The following is a 21,824-nucleotide window of genomic DNA, read 5'->3' as shown; positions in this document are numbered from 1 at the left end:
CACTGTATTTGCTGCTTTTTTAAATATTGCGTTTGTATAGCTTGAACCAGATTTGATATAAATGGGTCTTCGTAGTTAAAGTGAAAAAGCATTTGCCTCCTTCTAGACTTCTTCCTGTTTTTGCTTGATACATGTGTTTGAGCTGAAACATGCACATTTTACATATCAGGCAAAGATAAACCTAGTAAAGAAAAATCTGATTTTAAATCATTTGTTATGCGTTTCACGTTACTGTGGAGGAATTTTGGCTCATTCTTCTTTGCAGAGTTGTTTTAAATCAACCACACTGGAGAGTTTTTCCAAGTATGAACAGCCTGTTTAAGGTCAAAGCATCTCAATCAGATTCAAGTCTATTTGGAGGTGGACTTGGTGTGTTTTGGAAAATTTGCATAACCAAAGCGAGCTTGAGTTTCAGGACAAACTGATGGCCGAACATTCTCCTTCAGGATTTTCCAGTATAGAGCAGAATCCATAATTACATCAATCATGGGACGCTGTCCAGGTCCTGAAGAAGCAAAGCAGCCCCAGACCATCACAGTACCATGTTTGAATGTTGATCATGTTTACACAGGAAGTCACAGAAACACACATCATGACGTTCATTTTGTGAAATGCTGCGTTAGTTTTATGCTGGATGTAACAGGACTCAGACATTTCAAAGAGTTCAGCTGGTGTTCAACTGGTGCACTCTTGGAGTATTTATTTATTTATTTTTTAATAGGCTGGCCACTCCTGGGAAGGGTCAACACCATTTCAAGTTCTCTCCATTTTTGGATAATGGTTCTCACTGTCCTTCACTGAAGTCTCAAATCCTTAGAAATAACCTTTTCCAGACTGATAGATGTCAACAACTTTGCTTCGCATCAGTTCTTCAGTTTCACTTTAGATTGTGAGACGAAGAGTTTCTTTTTGAGATCTTTTAGCCTTCTTCATGTTGTCAGACAGGTTCTAGAGAAGCGATTTCACGAGTCAACAGACCTGGCAGTAATTAGGCCTGGGTATGGCTAGTTAAATTGAACTCAGCTGGCCAAAAAAAAAAGTGGTTAATCACATGGGGGCAATTATTTTTTTTACGTAACTTCAGGTAGATTTGGATAGCTTTTTCTCTTAATAAATGATACCATGACTTAAAAACTGTATTTTGTTTTCACTCAGCTTATCACTGTCTAATATAAAAATTTGTTGACCTGAAACATGCAAGTGTGACAAATGTGCAAATAAATTAAAAAAAAAAAAAAAAAAGCAGGCAAATACTTTCACACAGCAGTTTAGCTTGAATAGTAAATCAGTCAGAGCCTAACAAAATGCCATGCAATAAACGGTATTACTATAAAGGTGATAGTTAAGAGCAACCCTACTTGCCTATTTTATTTTTTATACAAGTTTGATTGCTTTCTCAGTTGATTTTTTATCTTTTTACTTGCTATAGAAATACTGTTAGAAAAGATTGTACTACAAATCTTATTCTTAATAACATTGATGTGGAAGATTTAAAAATAGCAAAGAGGTAGAGGAAGTAAAACACAGGCTAAAAATGTCAACGTTTGCGTTACTGTGAAGTAAAGCTCGGTCCACTATGAGTGGGGAAACACATGCAGCTAATTTTGATGCTAGCTGGCATGTAGCTGGAAGCAGCCACTGTGCTTTCGGGCAGTCTTCGTGGTTATCTTGGTTCATATACAGACAGTCCTCCTCCCTTCTGCCAGGCTATATGTTAGCTGAGCCACCGGCAGGCATAACAGCCCACACAGCTGTCTTTAACCCCGAAACCCTGATTACTGCCGTCTAAACGCGCCGTGCAGCCGCTCAGTCTTACCTCTTTGACTGCGAAGGCGGCTCCGAGTCCACACACAGAGCTCAGGCGCGCTTTCTAAGCGTAGTTTATAATGAACTTGAGCTAGCCAGCCTTGTCCATTGTCTGGAGGAGATGCTGAGTATCTGCTCGCCAGTGTTTCAAGCATTAGCCTTTCCCTTTCTGCCTCTCACTGTAAAAATACTACTTCGGCCCCCTTACCGTAAACCGCCGCATAAAGGCGCAGTTATATTTTCAGCAAATAATCGCCATCGATGGTTGGCAAATAGGAAAGAAGACTAGGGTCACACATGAATACAATAAGTATTTCGAAAGTCAAAAAACGAGAAAATACAGGGTTAAAATTTTAAATACCATCACGACGAATAGGATATAATCAGAAACGCCGGGGGAAAAAATAAAAAGAACTTTACTTACCTCTAGTGGACGTGAAAACTCACTACAGGAAAACCCAACAACTGCTTTGCGCATTCGTGAACACTTTACGGTTACAACGCAGCGTGACGGACATTAAAACAAACGTGAGGAGCACCAATCGGCTCCCAGGAGAGGCGGGACCCGTATGGATAACGGACCTAAAAAAAAAATCTCCCAGTCTATTTTTATTAACGGACACGTTTGCTGATAATTACATGACTGGCTATAAGAAACGATATGAGAATGTGAATGCGTAGGACACAGTGGAAGGAAGATGCTGTCTGCCGAGCTGGAAACACACTAAAGTAAGTCACAGCCAGCGATTAGCACAATGCTATTAGGCTGTAACAGCTAGCTCTAATTGCAGTGTTTTTAAGCTGACAATGAATACAATTATGGCATTAAATTATTATTTCAAAGCGGCCATCAGCGAAATGTTGTTTGATGCTGCAACGGAGAGCATAGCTGACACCAAATAATCCAGTTAGTTCTGATTCCTGCCTTGCTGTCAGTTTTTAAATCCACGTTTTATGCTACAAAAGCATGCATTTATCATTACTTAACATATTTTCTGATTATAACACGTGCACATGTGGTCTGTCTGTGTGCAGCTTCTGTCTGTCTCCTCCTCTGGTCTCCACTGAGTGAGATGTCTCTGGCTCAGAGGGTTTTGTTGACCTGGGTCTTCACCTTGGTTTTCCTCATTATGCTGGTGCTCAAATTGGATGGAAAGGTAACAGTTTTCATAGCTTCATCAGCAATCTCCACCCAGTCTCCATCCAGTGACACATTCCTCCCAACAACCTCAACTATTAGCATCTTCTCCCTTTCCTCTCTACAGGTGCAGTGGAACTGGTTCCTCATCTTTCTCCCTGTCTGGGTTTTTGATGGCATCCTCATCCTCATGCTCGCCATCAAGATGGCAGGCCGCTGCAAGCCGGGATACGACCCGCGCAACGGCTCTCCAGACCTGCGCCTGCGTAGCTGGTACCTGACAGCCATGCTGCTGAAGCTCGGCTTCTGCCTGACGCTGTGCGCCAAGCTGGAAAGGCTGGCCGACGTGAAGCTGACGTTTGTGTGCATACCACTGTGGACCATGTTAATGGGGGCGCTGGTGGAACTGGGGTTGAATATCTTTCCTGAAAGGAGAGAGGCTTAGTAGCCGCCTAAGATCTCAGCGTGATTTGCATCACTCTCGACAAACCTGTGTAAAAACACGAAGGCAGACATTGGGAGGAGATTTGTGTTTATCTGGTCTCGGCTTTGTGAAATAGGAGCTTAGCCTGATTATGTTTCCAGAGAAGAATCAAATCTCCACATCAGCTATCAGTATGACTGTTAAGAACAAGAGACTTTGTGTAGGCAGATCACACAGTTGGAAGTGCACAGATTTCATCATAACTTACTCGGAAAATGTGGCCTGACCTTCATCACACTCACAACTGCAGAGAAACACAATCTGGCTAAACTAATGAAGCACAAACTGGATTTTGCATGATGTTATAAAAGATGAAATAACGCCCATGCCCAGGCTGGAGAATGGACGTGAATCTGAAAAAGCACCTCAATGAGATCAGAGAGCAAACAAAGCCTGGTTCTTGATAAAAATCTGCCTTTTTAAAGAAAACCTGGAAGGGGTGAACCACGCTTTCGTTTCGGTGACTTTCCCAGGAACTTAGAAGAAGCATTTGCAGGTTCACAAAACTGGAAAAATGTTTTTCGAGTCACACTAAGAAGAACTCTCAGAGGATATTCAGGAAAGCTGCCACCTTGCCAGGGAGGTGAAAAAGAAACCAAGGGTAATGACAAAAACACCTCCAAACAGCTGAATAAAGTTTACCATAAGAAAAACACTTAAGAATGATGTTATTGGAAGACCTTGAGGAAGAAAAGCACACTACAATACATGCCATATTTGGAAAAGACTATATCTGAGCACTCAGTCTTTTGGACAACAGTAAATAAAAGCTCACCCCAACAGCGAAGCACGGTGGAGGTACCATCATGGTTTGGAGCTGCTTTGCTACCTCACAGCCTGGACACCTGTCAGAATTTATCACCTTAACCCGAGTGGACATTGTTGGTGCTAAAGGAAGTGCAATGGGTCTGGACTGTGAGCGATCACGCTGTGTTTTTTTTTATACAAATATATACATGCTAGTTTAGTCATATTATAATCTTAAACCTTTCTTGCAGCTGTGGGTGTTCAGGCCTCATCAGTGTTCATCAGTAGAGCTGGGACTCTACTGAGCTGCTACTAAGTTATGTAAACATGGCAAAAATAGCTGAAAGAGGGCCATATGGGAACAGCTGTATCTGTAAAACTACTGTGAAGCCAACACTGGAAGCAAAAAAACCCAAAACATCCTCTGATGCTTTGTGTTTTTATGGATTGAAAATGTCCAGTATTGTTTTTCTAAAGTTTATTTTTGCTGAATGTAAATGACGGCAGCTGCACAGGCAGGAACTGAATCTACTTCCTGTGTAACTATCACGCTCGCTACAAACTACGGTGTAAATTTTTGACTTGTTTTCCAGGTTTATTTTTTAAAACCTTTAAAAGACAGCAGCGAGCTTAGCTGCAAACACAGAAGTGGGGGATTTAAGAAGCATCTGATGTGCCATTTTCCACAGGCTGCCCTCTCTGCCTTATACAAGTTCTCTTTTGTACTTTGTGTTCTCTTTAACTCAGTCTCTGCACTCAAGTCCAAAACTCTGATCACAAATAAATCTTTGTGTGGTTGAAAAAAAATTGCAGTTTTAGCCACGAGAGCACCGAGCTGATTCCAGTTTCATAGTTTCATAGTCGGTTGACTCTGTGCATGGGTGAAAATGTATTTAGCGCCATCGGTTGTTTCCTTGTGTTATTTTTGCATTGAAATTTTGAAATTGCATGCATGTGTTATAATAATAAACGAGTGATTTCCACTACACTGTGTGTCTCAAAACGATGCTTAAAAAGTGGTTGCAAATTGAAGGTTGGCATCAGTTATAGCTTGTTGAAAACAAAGTATTGTGGTTGGGAAAATCCCTCTGGGACGTAACCTGAAATGAACCGTGACGCAGGCAATCAGCTACCAGCAGGGTGTGCGTGCATGCTCTTACACATTAGCTCCTCTGAAACGCGCGCACGAGTTTATCTGGCGTTACGTAACACTCTAATTTAATGGTTTATGACAGGATTTTAAAGTTTAGATGTATTTGTATTGTGAAAAAAAACTAACTATGAGAAACTATCCAAACACACCTTTAAAGAAGATGGAAAAGGCAAGTATCTCATTTTATTTTATGCGACTAAATATTATAGCACCTTTTTTTTTGCTTCACTTAATGAGCAGCTATGTTTGCAGGTTAATTTAGCTCTTGAATGCTTTATCTTCACAGCAGTTAAGCTCTGACTAAATAAAAGGTTATCTAAGAAACAAATGTATCCAAATGTATTTTGTTTGACATTAATCAGCACACAACTTCTCATCTTTATCTTGTAGGAGGGGGGCGCAGATCAAAGCACTTGCTGCTGCGTGAGAAAGAACATTTTCACATGGCTCTCTGCAGTTCTCTGAAAAACTAAATACGCCCAGTAATAACTTGAAGTCATCATTTCCTGTATGACTTTATCAGTGTCTCACATCATTGTGGAGGAATTTTGGTCCAGTCTTCTTCAATCTCGCTACAGTATTTTAGTTAGGTTGAGTTCTGGACTTTGACTTGCTCCGGTCCTGTGGATGCAAAAGGAGCTCAAATCAACATCCCTCCATCGCCGTGCTTCACAGTCGGGAAGAGGTGTGTGTTTTTCACCGAACATCTCCATTTTGTTCTCGTCTGTCCATGAACATTGTTACAGACGTCTTTTGGATTGTCCAGATGTCCAAAGAGACTCCAAATAAGCCATATGTGTTCAGCCTTTTTCTAGTTGTACTGTCATTCATTTAAATATTTCACATCCTAACTGAGGCCTGTTGTGCGTCTGTTTTATAGAGGTGCTCACACTTGCTGATGATCAGTTAATCAAGAGCATTTAATTAGCAGCACCTGCCTGCTAACTACCCCTTAATTCCAGTGGAAGATGTAAGCATGTACTTTGAGTTTCACACACTGCTTCTGCATTTTGGCTCAGTTTATGTTAAGTAATAACTGTACCTGTTTGTGAAACTAGCTCCAGTTTACTTTTTAATGAGTAGCTCATGCAGGACAGGCAGCATTATAAGGAGCAGGTTTTTACCTGTTCTAAGACATTTTCTGCAGGTTCTTACTGTTAATAAATTAACTTATTGCATTGGTTTTGGTTTGTACAGTTTCCCAACGTGCAAAAACATTTCTCTTACTGGAGTAATTAGAGTAGCAGTAAGTTAAATATGGGGAAGCAATAGTGCATCTTTATTAGCAATCTTGTGGTGTAATATGTAACAATATCTCTCTTTAATGCCATTTGGCAGTTTTTGCTTTACTAGTTTTGTTGTTTGCACTTGTATTTATGTATTATATTCAGCATTCTACATACAGTTCTATTGAATTAAATCTATTTCTTGACTTATTGAGCTCCTTTAATGTATTTTTCCTATTGAATTAACTCATTTTAGTATCATTTGTGTTTTAACTGTTCCACTTTATTCTAATAAACTATTTATTTAGTTTATGTTTAATATTTTGGTTGTTACAACACAGGAAATTCCCAACTTTTGCAATAAATATAGTACATCTTATCCTATCTGCAGAGTACATAAGGATTATTTCACATTTCATGCTATATAAAAAAAAAAGCAATGAACAGAATAAAATTAATAGCACCCGCAGTAATTTACTAAATGAAAGAATACCATGTGCTCACTGACTGAGTGCATTCACAGTTGAGTGAGTTGGTTTATCATGAATGATCCAAAACTAATTTCACTGTCTCTGCAACAACTTCCTGCCTCGATCCTGCACTTTAAAGGTCAGCTGAGCTCCTCTGGCAGGAAAGGATGAAGAGAGGAGGGAGGAAAGGCTCTTCTTAGCTGGATTTGACCCGACACACAGCAGCCTTGAATCACAGAGCTACTGCATTGTGTATGTGTCGTCTACTCAAATCTGGACCGTTAAAAACTGCTGAGCTCACTGCCGTAGACTGCAGTGAGGGGGCGGCTTGCATAACAGGGAAACAGAAGCCGAAAACACAGGCAGGTGTATGCTGGACAGAGGTGGAGGAATGGCTTTGAAAATAAGAAAGATGCTTTCAGCAAATTTCAAAGTCAGATGGGTGTCTGTAGGTTTTAAGCACATTCACAAAGCCTTATAAAGGACTCGCATGGCTAAAGTGTAAAGTTACACTTAACACGAGTGATGCTTTAAGTAGTATTTTTTTCTTTACAGTGGCTGCTACTATTTGAAAAGAGTTGCAGATATTCTAAGGATGTGACTTTACTTCTAAGGAGCTTTAAAGTGTCTTTCGGGCCCATTGAATTGATTATTTTTTAGCATCAGGCCTCCCACTGTTTGCAAACACTTTTAATATATCATCTTCAGAGTATGTCAGGGTAGTGTTGACGGTTTTATATTTCTGCCCCCAAGTGGACAAAAAAAAAAATTCAGTTATTGCAGGAAGTTTTGTGGAAGCTTACTAAAAAATGCAATTATTGACATAAACTGTATATAAAAGATGGTTGCACCTATAGTGAACACTCATTTAAAAGCTAAATTACAGATTCATAATATTTAACTCCCCAAAACTGAAGCACGAATGGCTGTTAGTGAAATCATCCACACAGAAAGACATTAACTGTTAAAAATTCTTCAATACTGTCGGCGCACACCTGACGATTAAAGCGGCAACCTTTAATGGATCGACTCCCACCTGCACTAAAGTCTCGCAAGAGTGTCATGCAGAGAAAACACAACCAGACCAACGAGAATCAAGTCATACATTGAACCTTTTATTAGCTAGGCTCATATTTAAAGTAGAAACCACACTACAAGTATTTCTTTCCCCTTTACAAAACTCATTATGTACACTACAGTGCTGACAGTTAAAAAGAACAGAAAACAAACAAACAAAGAAAAACTGGAGATAAATGAACTCTGTGAAAACAATTCTAGCCCCTGAAGACTTTTTGTTTTCAGCCATAACTTTTTTGTCACATTTCTACAAAAAAATAGAGAAGTTCCTGTCGTGTTTCTGTAACATCCAAAAGCCAAAAAGCGTATAAAGAGCGGCATAGCGCCTCACAACTGTTATCAAGTGCTTAATTATCACCTCGCTCTCCCCCAGAGCCATACAGTGAAGAGTTCTCACTGTGAACTCCGTTGAGGCAAACTGACGACAAAAAGCTAAGGCGTTATCTGTCATTTTCCAAAATTTTTCAGGCTTGTGGTGAAACGAATCATTAAGGAAAAGAAACCCAAAAAAACCTTCTGAACACTGCTGAACCCTCCGACCTCAGATGTTTGGAGAGCTTCCAGCGGCTTTAGACACCAATTTAAGGCTTTGCTCTGATTTTCCAGTTAAAACTAAGACCCCTTCACTGTATGTCTCTGGACCGTTTAGTATTTCACAGTTAAGGACAGGCACTGGGGAAATGTGGGCTACATTAGCAATATCGATAGTAAAAAACAAAAAAGACAAAACAAAATCAAGACACCAACAAAGATACACAACTCTGTGACATGCACCGAGACAGACGAGTTTGACTCTCATGATCAGATATTTGGAGAAACATATATTCTTCATAGGCGCTGCTAAAAATTCCACATAAAATAATTTACTGTACTTTTAAACACTTCAGTCTGTGGTTCATAAATAAAACATTTCATAGACTCCACACTGTAGAGAAAGCAGACTTCAGGTAAATAGATAAATAGTGCTTTGGAAACGAGCTCTTGACAGCGTACCGTCTGTTTTCGAAGTGTAAATAAAAAAAATAAATAAAAAGTGAGCCTGAATGCACTGAAGTTACAGTCTTGGAAGAACCTGAAATTGCCCTGTGGATAATCTAATGGAATCTGCAAGTCTCGACTCAAAGTTTCCACAATAATACCAACTGCATTTTCACACGCACTAAAACTGCTGTGATGAGTCACGTTTGGGATGTCTTGGCTATGCTGCATCTGTATGATATTGCTCTTTGAATCCTAGCTCACAGTGAGCTGTCATCGTAGCTGCTTGTTAATAAAACACAGATCCGGTTAAGGGGATAAAAATCGAGGTTCAGGATGTGCCCTGAATGCGTTTTCCTGAGACTTCTGGAGGCCCTGGGTCGAGTTTGTTCACAAAACTTGTTCTCAAAATTAAGAAACCCTGGCACACATCCAGGAGACGGGCGAAAAACAAAAAAAGAAAAGCAGCAAAATTACACAAAGAGCCCACTGTGGCGTTAAGGGCAGCCAGCACAGGACAACCTCAGTACTTTGAAAATGTGACTCTTAGTGGCCTGACTGAATGCAGTTCTACTGCATGCTGGAGCTCAGATAATGTTGAGTAGCATTAAAAAACTACAGCAACATTATAGCATTATAGCTCTAAATACAATATTAGGGAAAAGTACTGTGATAGACTGTATAGTACAGTACAGTAATGAAGTGTAGGAACATTAAATCAATACACCAGCGGTGATCCATCATTATTTCAGAAACAGTCTTGGGCACGGAGAACATACGAGAAAAAAAAAGCCACAAAAATGGAAGCATTAGCTGCAAGTTTCACAAAAAGGCCACACTTACAACCTTTATTCTATATTTATATAAATATCTGACACAAGTCTGGAGAAATCTTCACTTCCTACATCTGACAGGCTCACAGATAATCTGATGTTTGAAAGGACTTATGCTCACTTCACTTAAAAACAAAACAAAAAAAAAAACAGAGCCAGACAGCAGTTTGGCAGACGACAGGGCTCATTTGAGCCTGAATAATCTCTCCTTCAGAGTTCAGATGGCTAAAGGCCAAAGCTACCTGTAAATGAAAGGAATTCTCCATCACACTTTTTAACCTGTGCACGACCAAAGCATCTGTACAATCTAAGCCAGTTCAGTCCAGAGGTCTGGGTTATATCGAGTCCAACGCTGCTTGATAAACTATGATACTGTGTCTGCTTTCTCCCTCTTTAGTTATTTATTTTACATTGTTTTACAACAGCACAACCAAAATGAAACCTTATACGTATACAGTCATTTAAAAAGAGTTTCATTACGTACAAAAAACTACTATAAAATCTGCTTCGGCTCCTCTTCGTGGTTTGGGGGTGGGGGGAAAACAGCAGGGCGAGGTTGAGGTGGTGGGTGAGGAGGAAGAGGGGGAGGAGGGGGGTGTGGGGAGGAGGATGGCGGTGGAGGAGGAGGTGGGTGAGGGAAAGAGTGTGACAGGGAGAGCTGAACCTGCATGGATGCTGAGGTCTGGTATTGCGGTTGTAGGGGGTAAGCACCCGGCGGCTGCGAGAGGAAGGGCTGAGGGGGGAGGAAGGGGTGGGAGGTGAAGCCGGGATGCTGGGCGGGGAAGAAGGTTTTGGCGAACTGGTGTGGATGGGAAAGGTGAGGGGAGAGAGACTGGGTGTTAGTGAGGGGAGAGCTTAGAGGAGGGGAGGCCATTAGTGGGGGCTGGAAGTACGGCTGGGACTGTGTGGTGATATTTGGTTGGTGATGCAGGTGAAGCGGGCTCAGGTGGACCGAATGTGGCGGTGCTTTCTGGGTGAGAAAAGAGTTTAGCGTTTGAGGCTGTGTGGGAAGGGAAGGACTGGAGAGGGTGTTTTGGGGGAGCCCTGGAGGTCTGTGAGGGATGTGGGAATGCGGCAGGAGAGGGGAGAAAGAGAGGGGAAGCATCTGAGGGAGGGGAGGAGGTGGGAGATGCTGGGGTGTGTATTGCTGCATGTAGTTTCCTTGCCTCGAGGCGTCCTGTGGTGGATGTATTGGCAAATCCACGGATGTTCTGGAGTCTGAGTCTAAAGTGTGAGTCTGTGCCTCTGGGCGTGTTTGTGTCCGCATGTCGATCCCTGTGTAAGTCCATGTGTTGATTTCGGAGGGGTGTGTTTTTACATCCACAGTGGGCGACCCCTGTGACCACCCCTGTGTCCGTGTGTCTGTGACCGGGAGCGAGTCTTTGTCCTTCGGTTGATCTGACTCCGAGGAAGGAAGAGGCTGAGAAGAAGGAGGAAGCGTGGAGAGAAGAGATTCCACTGCAGGCTTGAGACTCGTCAGGGATGAAGAGGAAGCTGGCAGAGGGGAAGATGTGGACACCACAGCAGAGGAGGAGGAGGAGGAAGAAGAAGAGGTAGAAGATGGATGGGAAGCTGCAAAAGTCGAATGCAAGCTTGTGACAGGTGAAGGTGAAAACGCTGACGAGGTGGAAGACTTTGGGGATGATTTTGGAGAAGCTGAAGAGGAGGAACTTCTACTGGAAGACGTTGTTCTGCTGTCTAAGAGATGGTGGTGGTGGTGATGAGGTTTAGATGATATTTTGGGTTCTGTGTCCCGATCAAGAGGAAGGAAAGCAGGAGGGGACATAGTGCGAGGTGGAGGAGATTTATTCTTGCAGGCAGGGGCTGGAGATTCTGCCTTCACCTTTGCAGGAGGTGAATCCTGCCGTTTAGGTCCTCTTTCTTCAGCTGCCCTCTCCATCACCTCCTGTTTGTCTGAGTGCGCTGAGAGAGCAGGTCGGGACGGGGGAGGTGGATGCTGAAGGCAATCATTGTCCTCCTCCTTTCTGCCAGTTGGCAATGTCCTGCTTTCTGCCACCTCAACCTCAACATCCTCATCCTTTATCCTCTTCTTCTCATCCTCCTTTTCCCCCTCAAAAACCGATTCAGTCTCGTCCACTTTCAGCTCAACCTTCTCCTTCTGCTCCTCCTCACCCCCTTCTCCCTTGTGGTACTGCAGGAGGCGGACATGCCATGCCAGGCTGCAGACAGCAGAAACTGTCTTGAACTGGTGGACCACATTGCGGGGGATGAAGTAGATGTCATCGTGGCACAGGCGGATGCGAGCATAACGAATGCCTTCCCGCCGCAGCTGGTTTAGTTTGGCGTCGTCAACCCACTGCACACACTGTACAGAGAGAGGGCGGGAAGACGGTTAAAAACGGAGGGGAGGAAGAAAATAGATGTCATAATACCATGAGAATAAGAATTTGAGCAGCAGAGGGCCATGCTGACTTAGATAAAGTAAACAAAAGGACATGCATCGCAAAACTGATTGAAAACACAGTTACACGTCAGAATGAAAGTATTACTAACATTAGAAAACACATTTATTTAAATTCTTTATTAAGATTTAAATTAGCCTACATCCTTCCAGTTGTCTGATATGCACTGCTTCACAGGACACTGAGAAAACCGGCTGCATGAAGTTAAAAGGCAGCAGCCTCTTGCTAACAATTCGAGAGTTGTTTTGGTTTCCTTTAAGGATGCCGAGCTGCATTGAAATGGTCTGCAGGCTTGTTCCAATCCCCAGGGGGTACATTTTGCTGACGCACAATTCAAAACTCACAGATTAAATAAATTCAAAATAGAATTCCTTTGCATAACGAGTCAGAACAGCAGCAGCAAGACAAAATCTTGTTCTCTGAAGTTGCTTTTGATCTCCTTGAGTGCAGGTTGTACTTATGCAGTCTGCACAAGGGGAGCTGGAGTCTCTTTATCTCAAAAAGGAAAAGAAGCTACACAGACTTCAAAATCAAAGCTGACAGAAAGGACTAGAGGAACTTTAATGTGTTTTTTTAAATAATTTGTATTTTTGTCATTTTTTTAAAATAGGTAAAAAATAAAAAAAATAAAAAGAGCAGTGTGTTTGTTGTTTTTGGTGAAGTTAGATTGTTTTGGCAGTAATTCATTAACTATACTGCTCAAATATTTATTTCACTTTAAATAAACATTTATCTTATGGGGGATTTTTCTGAAATTTAAATAAAATTCACATGATACATAAATAAATATGAAAAAACAGTTGGTGATCACAGAGGACGTCTGGCAGGGACCTGGATCGAGACTAGTGATATTTAACATTTAATTCTTCCTCCACGGAAAGATGTCTGCGGGTGCAGATGGACACAACAAGAAGCCTGGTTATTAATCACTTGGTGTGAGTTTCCTTCATTGATTTTGAAAAAAACAAATACCAGCAGCCAAAAAACAATCTGCATTTACAAGCAGCTAACTGTGAGGTGCAAAAGATCAGCATGGAAACAAACTAATCGAAAACTTCCAATGGCATCTGTGAACAGACTGACTATTAAAGCTTGTTGCTCGTTACTCGTTACTTAATAATCTACGTAACAAGGATTGCTAAGCAGATTAACCCGGAGAAATAAACTAAACTACATAAGCAAAAAATAAATACAGAAGAACTATAGCTATAATTATTTACTATAGTAACACTTGTCTTTTCTTGTCTTAAGACAAACCTCTAGCTGAGGTTAAAATTGTCCACCGGGTGGCAGCATTCATCATCAGGTTTACACTCAGTTGATATTTTGGTAACACTGTATCCAATATGAGTTATTATAAAGGTCAATTTACTGGGAGTAATAGGAGTGAGTGAGCACAGGTGTGTGTGTGTGTGTGTGTGTGTGTGTGTGTGTGTGTGTGTGTGTGTGTGTGTGTGTGTGTGTGTAATGTAACACCTGAGACAGCGGGGGTTCATGTAAGTCCAACTGCAGCCTCTGAACTACATAAGGGAAATCACCAGCGTGGAAACACACAACATCTTTGGTTACACGAGGAGGCTCCAAGCTGAAAACGAGCAAGGGGGGAGGGAAGAGAGAAGGATTATATGATATCCGTCAGTGACTAAGCTGTGTAAATACAGAGCGTGTGTCACTTCCACACAGACGGCTGCTTACCAAACTGTCTGACATTTACAGCGTGCGCTACTGTCGCTTCAACGCCTACCTTTCTACGGAGCATACGGCCTTCAGCACCCCCACGGCCGCCGTGGTTTGGCGCTCGAAACCCTGTCCGATGTGATCGGCGTGGGCTCGCGTCCGATCCTCGAACAGCATCTCTCTGGGCTCGCTGGTCCTGGGCAGGGACTGAAGCAGGTTCTTCACCTCATTTGCGGAGCTAAGAGAAAAAGCAGAGTGAAAAAGTAGAAAAACACAGCGTGCCCACACAGTTTGTGTTTCTCACCCGTCTGCTTCCCTGCTGTCTAAATAAAGAAGGAAATGACTAAAGGTGAGTGGGATGCTCACTCTCCTAGGCTCTTTCTTTCCCGTCTGCTTTATAACAGCACAAAGAGACCTGCTGCTGTTGCTGTTGTATTATCAGCATCAGCTAAGACAGAGACAGAAGCATCTACAATAACAAATCAATCAGCCATAGGGATACACAGAGCGATACTGCCTTTAAATGATTTGTAAATAAGATGGATTTTACCACAATCAGCAACCAGTATTTATCTCGTCTAGTCTAAATTTTAAATGTTCAAATCCTGCCTGTCAAAGTGTTTACAACATATAATAAAGTAATAAAGACTGCTTTGTTTTTGGCTTTAAGGGGAAATAAATACAACAAAAATAATGAAATAAATAGATAAGCGATTCAAACATTGACATTGAACCACAATTTTGCAATTGCCGCCTCTGTAACAGCCAGCGCTGATGTCATGTTATACTTTGTTCCTTATTAGTTGGCAAAGCTATGACTTGGCCTAGATGCTTGCAGGTCAAATTTAAGACCTTTTTAATAACACTTAGAACAAAATTTTACACCAAACTTCACATCAAAAGTGAAAAATATGTTCTCTCCAAGTAAACACATTAATGTCAGTTCAAAAGGAAGAGTAAGATAACGGCAAAGTATTTAGTCTGTTACAGTAACATGTGTTTATTAAATATATATATATATATATATATGTTTGAAATTCCCTTAACAGCAGTGAAGTTTGCTCTGTAAGCATTTAACAAGCAGGAACAATTGTTATTCGTGAGCCATTTGTCATGAAAGTCACATCTTCCCTTTTCTAATGAGCACGCTGGCTAACAAAGCCGTCATCATAGTCGTCCCCAGTGTTTCCATCAGTGTGTGCAAGACGGGCAGCAGGCCAGGCCTAAGCACTGGGGGAATTTTTGTTTATTTTGGTTTGCATTTATTTTCTGGGGAAAATCTTTAATTGGCATCAGCACAAACTGTCCGTACACATATAAAAATATTCTGAAAGCTTTAGGTGAACAGGTGATCAATTACATTATGCTATCTAATTCTTTAGAGACCAAATAAATAAATAAATAAATAAATAAAAGTGAAATATTTAAGATCCAATCAAATTTAAGATATTTTAAGGACCCATAGACATCTTGTCTTTACTTTTTCCTCATCTTATCCAGTGTAGCTGGATCTAATCTAAAAATCCTTATCCTTGATCCACATGCTGGAATTTTTGTGCACAAACAGACCTCATATATTCTGCGTCAATAACTGTCATAAATGAAAAGGTGCTTCAACGAAGCATTTGTGTAAGAGTATGGACACTTTTGCACTCGGCTTTTTATTTTTCATATTGTTTCCTGTTACAGATTTGTTTGTTTTTCAATTGAACTATACAGGTTACAGGTCACATTAAATGTGGGACACATTTTGAAATGATTTATTGTAGTCTCATTTTTAATAATCACAAAAATCTGGCATTTTAACAGGGTTGTCTACACTTTTCACATCCACTGTATACCTCAACTATTAAGCCAGAACTTGGAAACTTCACAGCCTGAGGGTGAGCCGATGTAAACTTAACGAACAAGCAGGCATGTTTGTTTTAAAAAGACTTACAAGAACAAACAGATCCCTAAAAACTGCGCGTTATTTAATGAAAGTGTCAGCGCTCACAGTTAAGTAGTCGATACGTTTAATGTTTGATAGAAGCAGGATGAAAAAGGCGTGTTTCAGCCTGTGGCTTCAGTGAGAGTTTCTGAAACATTTGTGGGTGTAACCCTCATCAAAGCACCATTCATGCTCAGTCTGGTTTCCACACCACACAGAATTTACCCATGTATTAATAACTCCTCCACTTTGATACATAACACACATATTAACAGTATAAAATACTGCAGATAATTTACATATTTGAGGTCATTTTATAAATCTAAGAATTTATTGCACTTCTCTGATTCACATGCAAGATGTAGTATGAACCAAAAGATGAAAGATAAAACAAACCCACAATGCGTCTACACAATTATTGCAGGCCTTCAACAGATATGTCAGATTTTCTAGGTCCGGATGCCCCCCCCCCCCCCACTCCCAAATCTAATCATTTTATTCAATTCAGTTTTATTTATATAGCGCCAGATCACAACAATAGTTGCCTCATGGTGCTTTATGGTTCCATGTTTGCTGCCGGCATAATGCGTGTTTACAAATAAGTGTGAAAAATTGTAGATCTACAACATTCTCTCGCATTTAAAAAAAAAAAAAAAAAAGAGAGAGAGGAGAGAGAAAAAGCCCAAAAAACACAAGCTGCGTTTCAAGCAGTGTAACGGCAAAAGCTAGACGATGTACACATACGAAGTCTGCGCTTGGCTTCATGTGTGCAGACTGAAGAGCTGTGAAGGAAAAGCATAGAAATGAGCCGTGCTGCCAAACAATAGAAGTACTGCAGTCAGCTCACTGCTGGATCAGTGACTCACACTGGAGCTGCAGTCAAATTCAAACAAGAGTATAAACACACGCACAGAGTTTGCGAGAGACTCCTTCGAGAGAGTAACACACACACACAGACACAAGCTTCGAAACTACCCGTGCTGAATGCTGAATTGTGCGTTCATTCATTCAGAGATAAGCATGAGCTGGTGGAAGAGGAAGAAAGAAGCAGGGGAAAATAGTGCAGAGAGTGGATGGGGGTAGATGAAAAAAACACACACACACACACACACACACACACACACACACACACACACACACACACACACACACACACACACACACACACACACAGCTCAGTGTGTCTGAGCTGACTGCAGGCTGACAGTAATAAATGTAAAACCAGGAAAGCTGGTAAGTGAAACTGTGAAAAGGGAGAGCGTAAAGGGAAGAGTGCTGAATGTGCACATCTTTGAAGCCTACCATCCGCTGCAAATCTTTAACTACATGTGAGGTCGTGTTATTCTCCCACCGTGTCTGCTGGTAGTGTGCACCAAAATGTCAGGAGAGATTCCTGCGCCTTTATTGCCAGTTAAAGCAGGACTGAGGGGTAGATGAGTAGAAGAGGGCGCAAGGAGATAATAGGGCTGGTGGGATAAAGAAGGAGGGAGGTGGGGAGTATGTGGATATAAAGGGAGAAAGCAATGGAGGAAAGAAATGCTCTCTGAACATACAAAAGCTGTTTTTTGTGTGTGTTAATTATATTGATTTTTGGCCAGGTTCTGCATTTAAAACTCAATTTAGCCCCAAAGTAATATGTGCCAAATGAAATTCATCGACAAAAGCACACAAATGTTGTTAATGGTTGTGTAACTCTATTCCGTAATATTTTGAAAAATGTAGATAATACCAGAATATATGATATATTAATAATTGGGATACCATGTTTGAAAACTGATCATTTGTTATATTCTCTAGTGGTTTATTTATTGATTTATTTGGGGCATTTTAAGCCTTTATTTGACAGGAAAGTGAAGGGAAATGAAGGGACTGGTGGGTTGCCTTGTCAACCAGCTGAGGTTGACAAAGCAAAACCGATCAGGAACATGTATACAAAATCTAATAAAATATGAAAAAACAAAGGTAAAAGTTAATCTGGAGTAAAATGCAATAAAAAAAACCCAATAAAACAATTTCAACTACACAACAAAAGCACAAATACAGATCAAAATGCAGTAAATGTGGTACTAAATGTAGTAAAAACAGCTCAGTAAATATCAGTGTAAGTATAGCAGACAGTGCAGAGCACATAAAGTGTGAAGTGCTTGAAATAAAAGGTTAACGTCACGTTAACATCCTTTTTTCTTTCAGAAGCGTTCCACCTCTGTCTCTTCGTTGCTAAGCTTTGCGGGTTTGATCAGTTCACGCTGGCTGTCACGCTCACATCACATTCTTCGTCAATCCTCTGTCTTTCTTCAAAATGGTGCTGGCCCCGGCTGCTGCTGCCGCTTCTACTATGCAATTACAGTAAATCTGTGTGAGCGTGGCGCCCTTTCACCAAGAGCTGAAATATTTTGGTTTATTTTCATCATCTGACCACTATAATCAAGCTGAATTCTCAGACTGAGAGTCTCAGCGCTGTCAGAAAGGCACAACAGTTTGACCTTTCCACTGAAACTACTGAGAAATAAAAAGCAGCGCCGCGAAGAGACGCTGCTCATGCGCCAGCAGCCTTCCTCCAAACAGCGCAAGGCCAAACTGCAGCCAAGGACTCGCTGCAAACATCACGTCCTCCTCTCCTCCTCACTACTTCTCCATATTTCTTTTGACATGCTTTCTTTTTTTATGTCTCTTTTCTTATTCACACACTGACAGACATGAAAAACACCTGAGCTCCTGAGAACAGCAGCATGTGAAGTCCTCAATAAATCAACTTCAAGCAGAAAACAGAAGTCAAGAAGAAGTGGAAAACAGACTGTAATAGAAGCTATCTGTGGAGGTAGCAAGGACAGAGAAATGAGGCCGGAGCTGCAAGGCAGGTGAAAGATTGAGAAATTTCCTACATGCAAGTCTGGTTTTATTTTTTATTTCCGTTAACTGAAAGGTTTCATTTGCCCCCCTCCAACATGTACTTTTAGTTTTACTAACTTTGGTCTAAACCCAGTGGACCATGAAAAGACAAAACACATTCATGTGTACCATAATATAGGAAATTTGGTGCAAACATAAATTAAAAAGCAGGCACACTTAACCTAATAATTAAAAATAGGACATCTCCTATGAACTAAAGGACTAAAGCTGCTAATAAAAGTGTGCTTAGTTGAAATCGGCGTGAAATCACAGACTTCTTCCAATAAAGAATCATCATCTTATCAACTGACTCATCTCTTAAGCTAAAAATCAACCAACCAACCGATGCCACCACTAATGACCTGAGACATGAGAGAGAAATAAATGAAGCGAGGCAGGAATGTGTGTGATGTGCATTGTCCCACGTTTGGCTGGCTGCCATGTGAAGTGGTGTCTGATGTAACGATGATCTCATCCTAGCGGTGAGCCACATACCGCTCCCATTCACTCTCACTCTCACACACACACACACACACACACACACACACACACACACACACACACACACACACTCTCTCTCATGGTCTCGCTCGCAGACATCATGCATTATGAGGCAGAGGCCGTGTTTGAGCAGCAGTGGCACAGGCAAGCAGAGAGGAGGGTAATCGTCTCATCTGGAGCAGCTCGGCTTCAACAAAGCTGCACGCTGCTTCAGATTGGAACGCTTTTTTAGCCTATAATCAGTCCTCGTGGGCAGAACGGAGGGTACAGAGGCAAGCTGGCTCAATAAGTTACACAAACACACCACCGAGGCTTGTAAACAACATTCATAAAGAGCGAAATCCCTCCTAATTCCATCTGTCTCACTGAACTGGAAACGTGAGTTGGCCTTATTTGCGTGCATCTGCAGTCTGCCGTTCACCGCTGGACTCACCGTTTTCTTTTAAAAGGAGACTTTGGTATATCAGCTACAGGTATCATCTGCTCTCCTGGTCTGACCCACATTATAGGACCGTCGTCGCTCTCTGTGGGACTCATCAGCCTCAGACTGGAAAACGTTCCCCATGGAAGAGTCCTCTGGAGCCAGACAGACAAGGAGGAAAAGAAGGAGGAGGGAAAGTGAAGACACAAGGGAATAAAAATCAAAGCATCGCCTTTTTAGTCGGCACCCAATTCATCAAGTGTTTTATTTATCTCGTGTGCAAAAACTGCTCTCCTGGCAAAACTTGTCACTGACACCCAGGATGATTCGGAGGGTGCTGAATCTGAGCCAAAGCCATTCATAGACAGGAAACGCCAGAGGATGTGCGTCTTTTGACATTCAGCGTGCGACGCCACTCCTCCGCAGCGCGAGCAGGAGATTTGAAGTCTCAACATAGAACAGCAAACAGAAGACGAGCCTGTCACTCCTGCATTTAAGGGACAGCAGTGAGTAAACGCAGCGTTTCGTGGTCTGCTCCTGCAGACAGAAACAACTTCCTGGACTAAAACAGGGAGCTGCGTCAATCGCTTGACACGCCTCTCATTTGCCAGCCACTGCTGAGAGTTTTAGGTGTTTTGTCTTGCAGTATTCTCCATCTGCTCGGTTTGGTGTTTCCAAATGATCAGCGGTGCAAATGCGTCAAAATAGTCTAGTTATTGAATGCAATATGAGACCATACATGTGGTACTAGGAAGTAAATAAGTAGAGTAAATAAATCCTACTTTAGAGTTCAGGGATGACACTATGTCAGCCAGCTGAACATCGTCACACAACAGCTTGACTAAGCGTGCACAATTTTACTAGAACAGATGATGTTTTCTTGGAACAAATAGTAGCACATTATGAAAATGAATGCTTTTAGAGCATGAGGCAATGAGCGATTAATAAGGATGTCTCAAGAGGATACTAAGGATGAGTATCTGGGCCGACCCAGCAAAGTTTTAATGGCTCTCTTCTGGCTAAAACAAAGAAGATTAAAATCCAGTTCCTATAGTATTATTATTTTCTGTCGGCTACTTTTTTCTAAAAGGCATTTCACTGCATTCAGTTCAGGTCTGAGACAAACATTTTGCGGACTCACTTCCATATCCAGTTCAAGCTCAAATCTTTCAAAATCTTATCTGTTTGTTTGAATCCTTCTGTCACTTTTTCCATTCAGTCATTCTGTCTTTGTCAGGATTACTGCCACGCTGCTGTCCCACCCAGACTCACCTTGAGGAAAGGTGACTCTTCCAGCATGCTGAGGAATTCTGGGAAATAATTGCCGACCTCCTCGTCCACAGCTCCCACCAAGCTAATCTGTCTCATGGCCCCAGCTCTGTATGTGCCATGACTGTAGGTTTTCTTCACCTGCAGCGGGAATATAACAAACACACGCACATACTCTGTGTTATGGTGAAGTGAGGTTGATTCCTGCTGCATAATTAATCATAAAGTGGGAGTTCAGTTCAGTGTTTAGCCAGAAGCATGCAAACGCTAATATTTAACATTCTCTTTCGTGTTGTGCACAGACACAGAGGTATTATAACGATAATCGAATTTTAAAACAAGTTTCCCTGGCAAACTGTAAATCACAGCTTTATTATTTCTCATCCAAAGGAGTGCAGTTCAAACAAACCATTTTCAATGTGATACACACCCACTGTTTATCGTTTCACTCTCAAATCCAACTCAGAAGAAAACACATTCTCTCACTCTAACAATAAACATATCATGCAAAGTGATAAATGGAAACTAATAGTCAATAATCATCATCTGGGAAAGTTGTAGCACCTTCAACAAGCTCATTAAAGACCTCCCACTGTTGTAACAGGGGCTAGAGCAGCGTTCCCCAACCCCCGGACCACAGACCGGTACCGGTCCATGAGTCGTTTGGTACCGGGGCACGAGAGTTGAGGCTCAGGTGTGAAATTTATGGTTTACAGGTTTTTTGTTTTTTTTTATCATTTTATTATTAAATCGGTTTCCCTGCATCGTTTCCCGTGTGCTATTATTAAGTCCTTTTATTTTT

General features: G+C 41.5%; 3 protein-coding genes across 7 annotated transcripts in view; 1 reads left to right on the top strand and 2 right to left on the bottom strand.

Moving 5' to 3' along the window:
* The window catches only part of LOC120735696 (protein PHTF2-like), a 54,469-nt gene extending 52,484 nt beyond the window's left edge, over positions 1 to 1,985 (bottom strand). For 3 of the 4 annotated variants that reach the window (XM_040035243.1, XM_040035246.1, XM_040035244.1), the window contains exon 1: positions 1,817 to 1,984. The gene's annotated coding sequence lies outside the window, so the exon portion shown is untranslated. Of the gene's footprint in view, positions 1 to 1,816 lie in introns of all 4 variants that reach the window. The other variant, XM_040035247.1, reaches the window with a different exon arrangement.
* Positions 1,986 to 2,307: 322 nt separating this feature from the next.
* LOC120735699 (transmembrane protein 60-like) lies at positions 2,308 to 5,161 on the top strand. 2 transcript variants are annotated; one of them, XM_040035251.1, is made up of 3 exons: positions 2,308 to 2,535; positions 2,842 to 2,963; positions 3,072 to 5,161. In XM_040035251.1, the coding sequence occupies exons 2-3, from the start codon at positions 2,880 to 2,882 to the stop codon at positions 3,387 to 3,389; spliced, it is 402 nt and encodes a 133-aa protein (XP_039891185.1). In that variant the 5' UTR covers positions 2,308 to 2,535; positions 2,842 to 2,879; the 3' UTR covers positions 3,390 to 5,161. The 2 variants fall into 2 exon arrangements, with proteins under 2 accessions (XP_039891185.1, XP_039891186.1); XM_040035252.1 differs by lacking the exon at positions 2,308 to 2,535 and having other exon boundaries at positions 2,848 to 2,963; positions 3,047 to 5,161.
* Positions 5,162 to 8,118: 2,957 nt separating this feature from the next.
* LOC120735694 (lysine-specific demethylase RSBN1L-like) overlaps positions 8,119 to 21,824 on the bottom strand; it is a 40,398-nt gene continuing 26,692 nt past the window's right edge. The window contains exons 5-9 of the mRNA XM_040035237.1: positions 21,026 to 21,163; positions 19,766 to 19,908; positions 14,080 to 14,250; positions 13,812 to 13,920; positions 8,119 to 12,238 (exon numbers count right to left, since the gene is read on the bottom strand). Coding sequence (XP_039891171.1) covers positions 10,406 to 12,238; positions 13,812 to 13,920; positions 14,080 to 14,250; positions 19,766 to 19,908; positions 21,026 to 21,163 — 2,394 coding nt within the window. The 3' untranslated portion in view covers positions 8,119 to 10,405. The remainder of the gene's footprint in view (positions 12,239 to 13,811; positions 13,921 to 14,079; positions 14,251 to 19,765; positions 19,909 to 21,025; positions 21,164 to 21,824) is intronic.

The sequence above is a fragment of the Simochromis diagramma genome, unplaced genomic scaffold, assembly GCF_900408965.1.
Source record: "Simochromis diagramma unplaced genomic scaffold, fSimDia1.1 OVJJ01000816.1, whole genome shotgun sequence".
Taxonomy (NCBI): Eukaryota; Metazoa; Chordata; class Actinopteri; order Cichliformes; family Cichlidae; genus Simochromis; species Simochromis diagramma.
Note: the sequence above shows the minus strand (reverse complement) of the source record. Positions and strands in the feature narration are given on the sequence as shown.

Bases quoted from the DNA above. Each gene is read 5' to 3' on its own strand.
- LOC120735699 (XM_040035251.1), top strand. From the start codon at position 2,880: ATGTCTCTGGCTCAGAGGGTTTTGTTGACCTGGGTCTTCACCTTGGTT. The intron at 2,964-3,071 runs GTAACAGTTTTC...TCCTCTCTACAG, and splicing joins TGCTCAAATTGGATGGAAAG to GTGCAGTGGAACTGGTTCCT.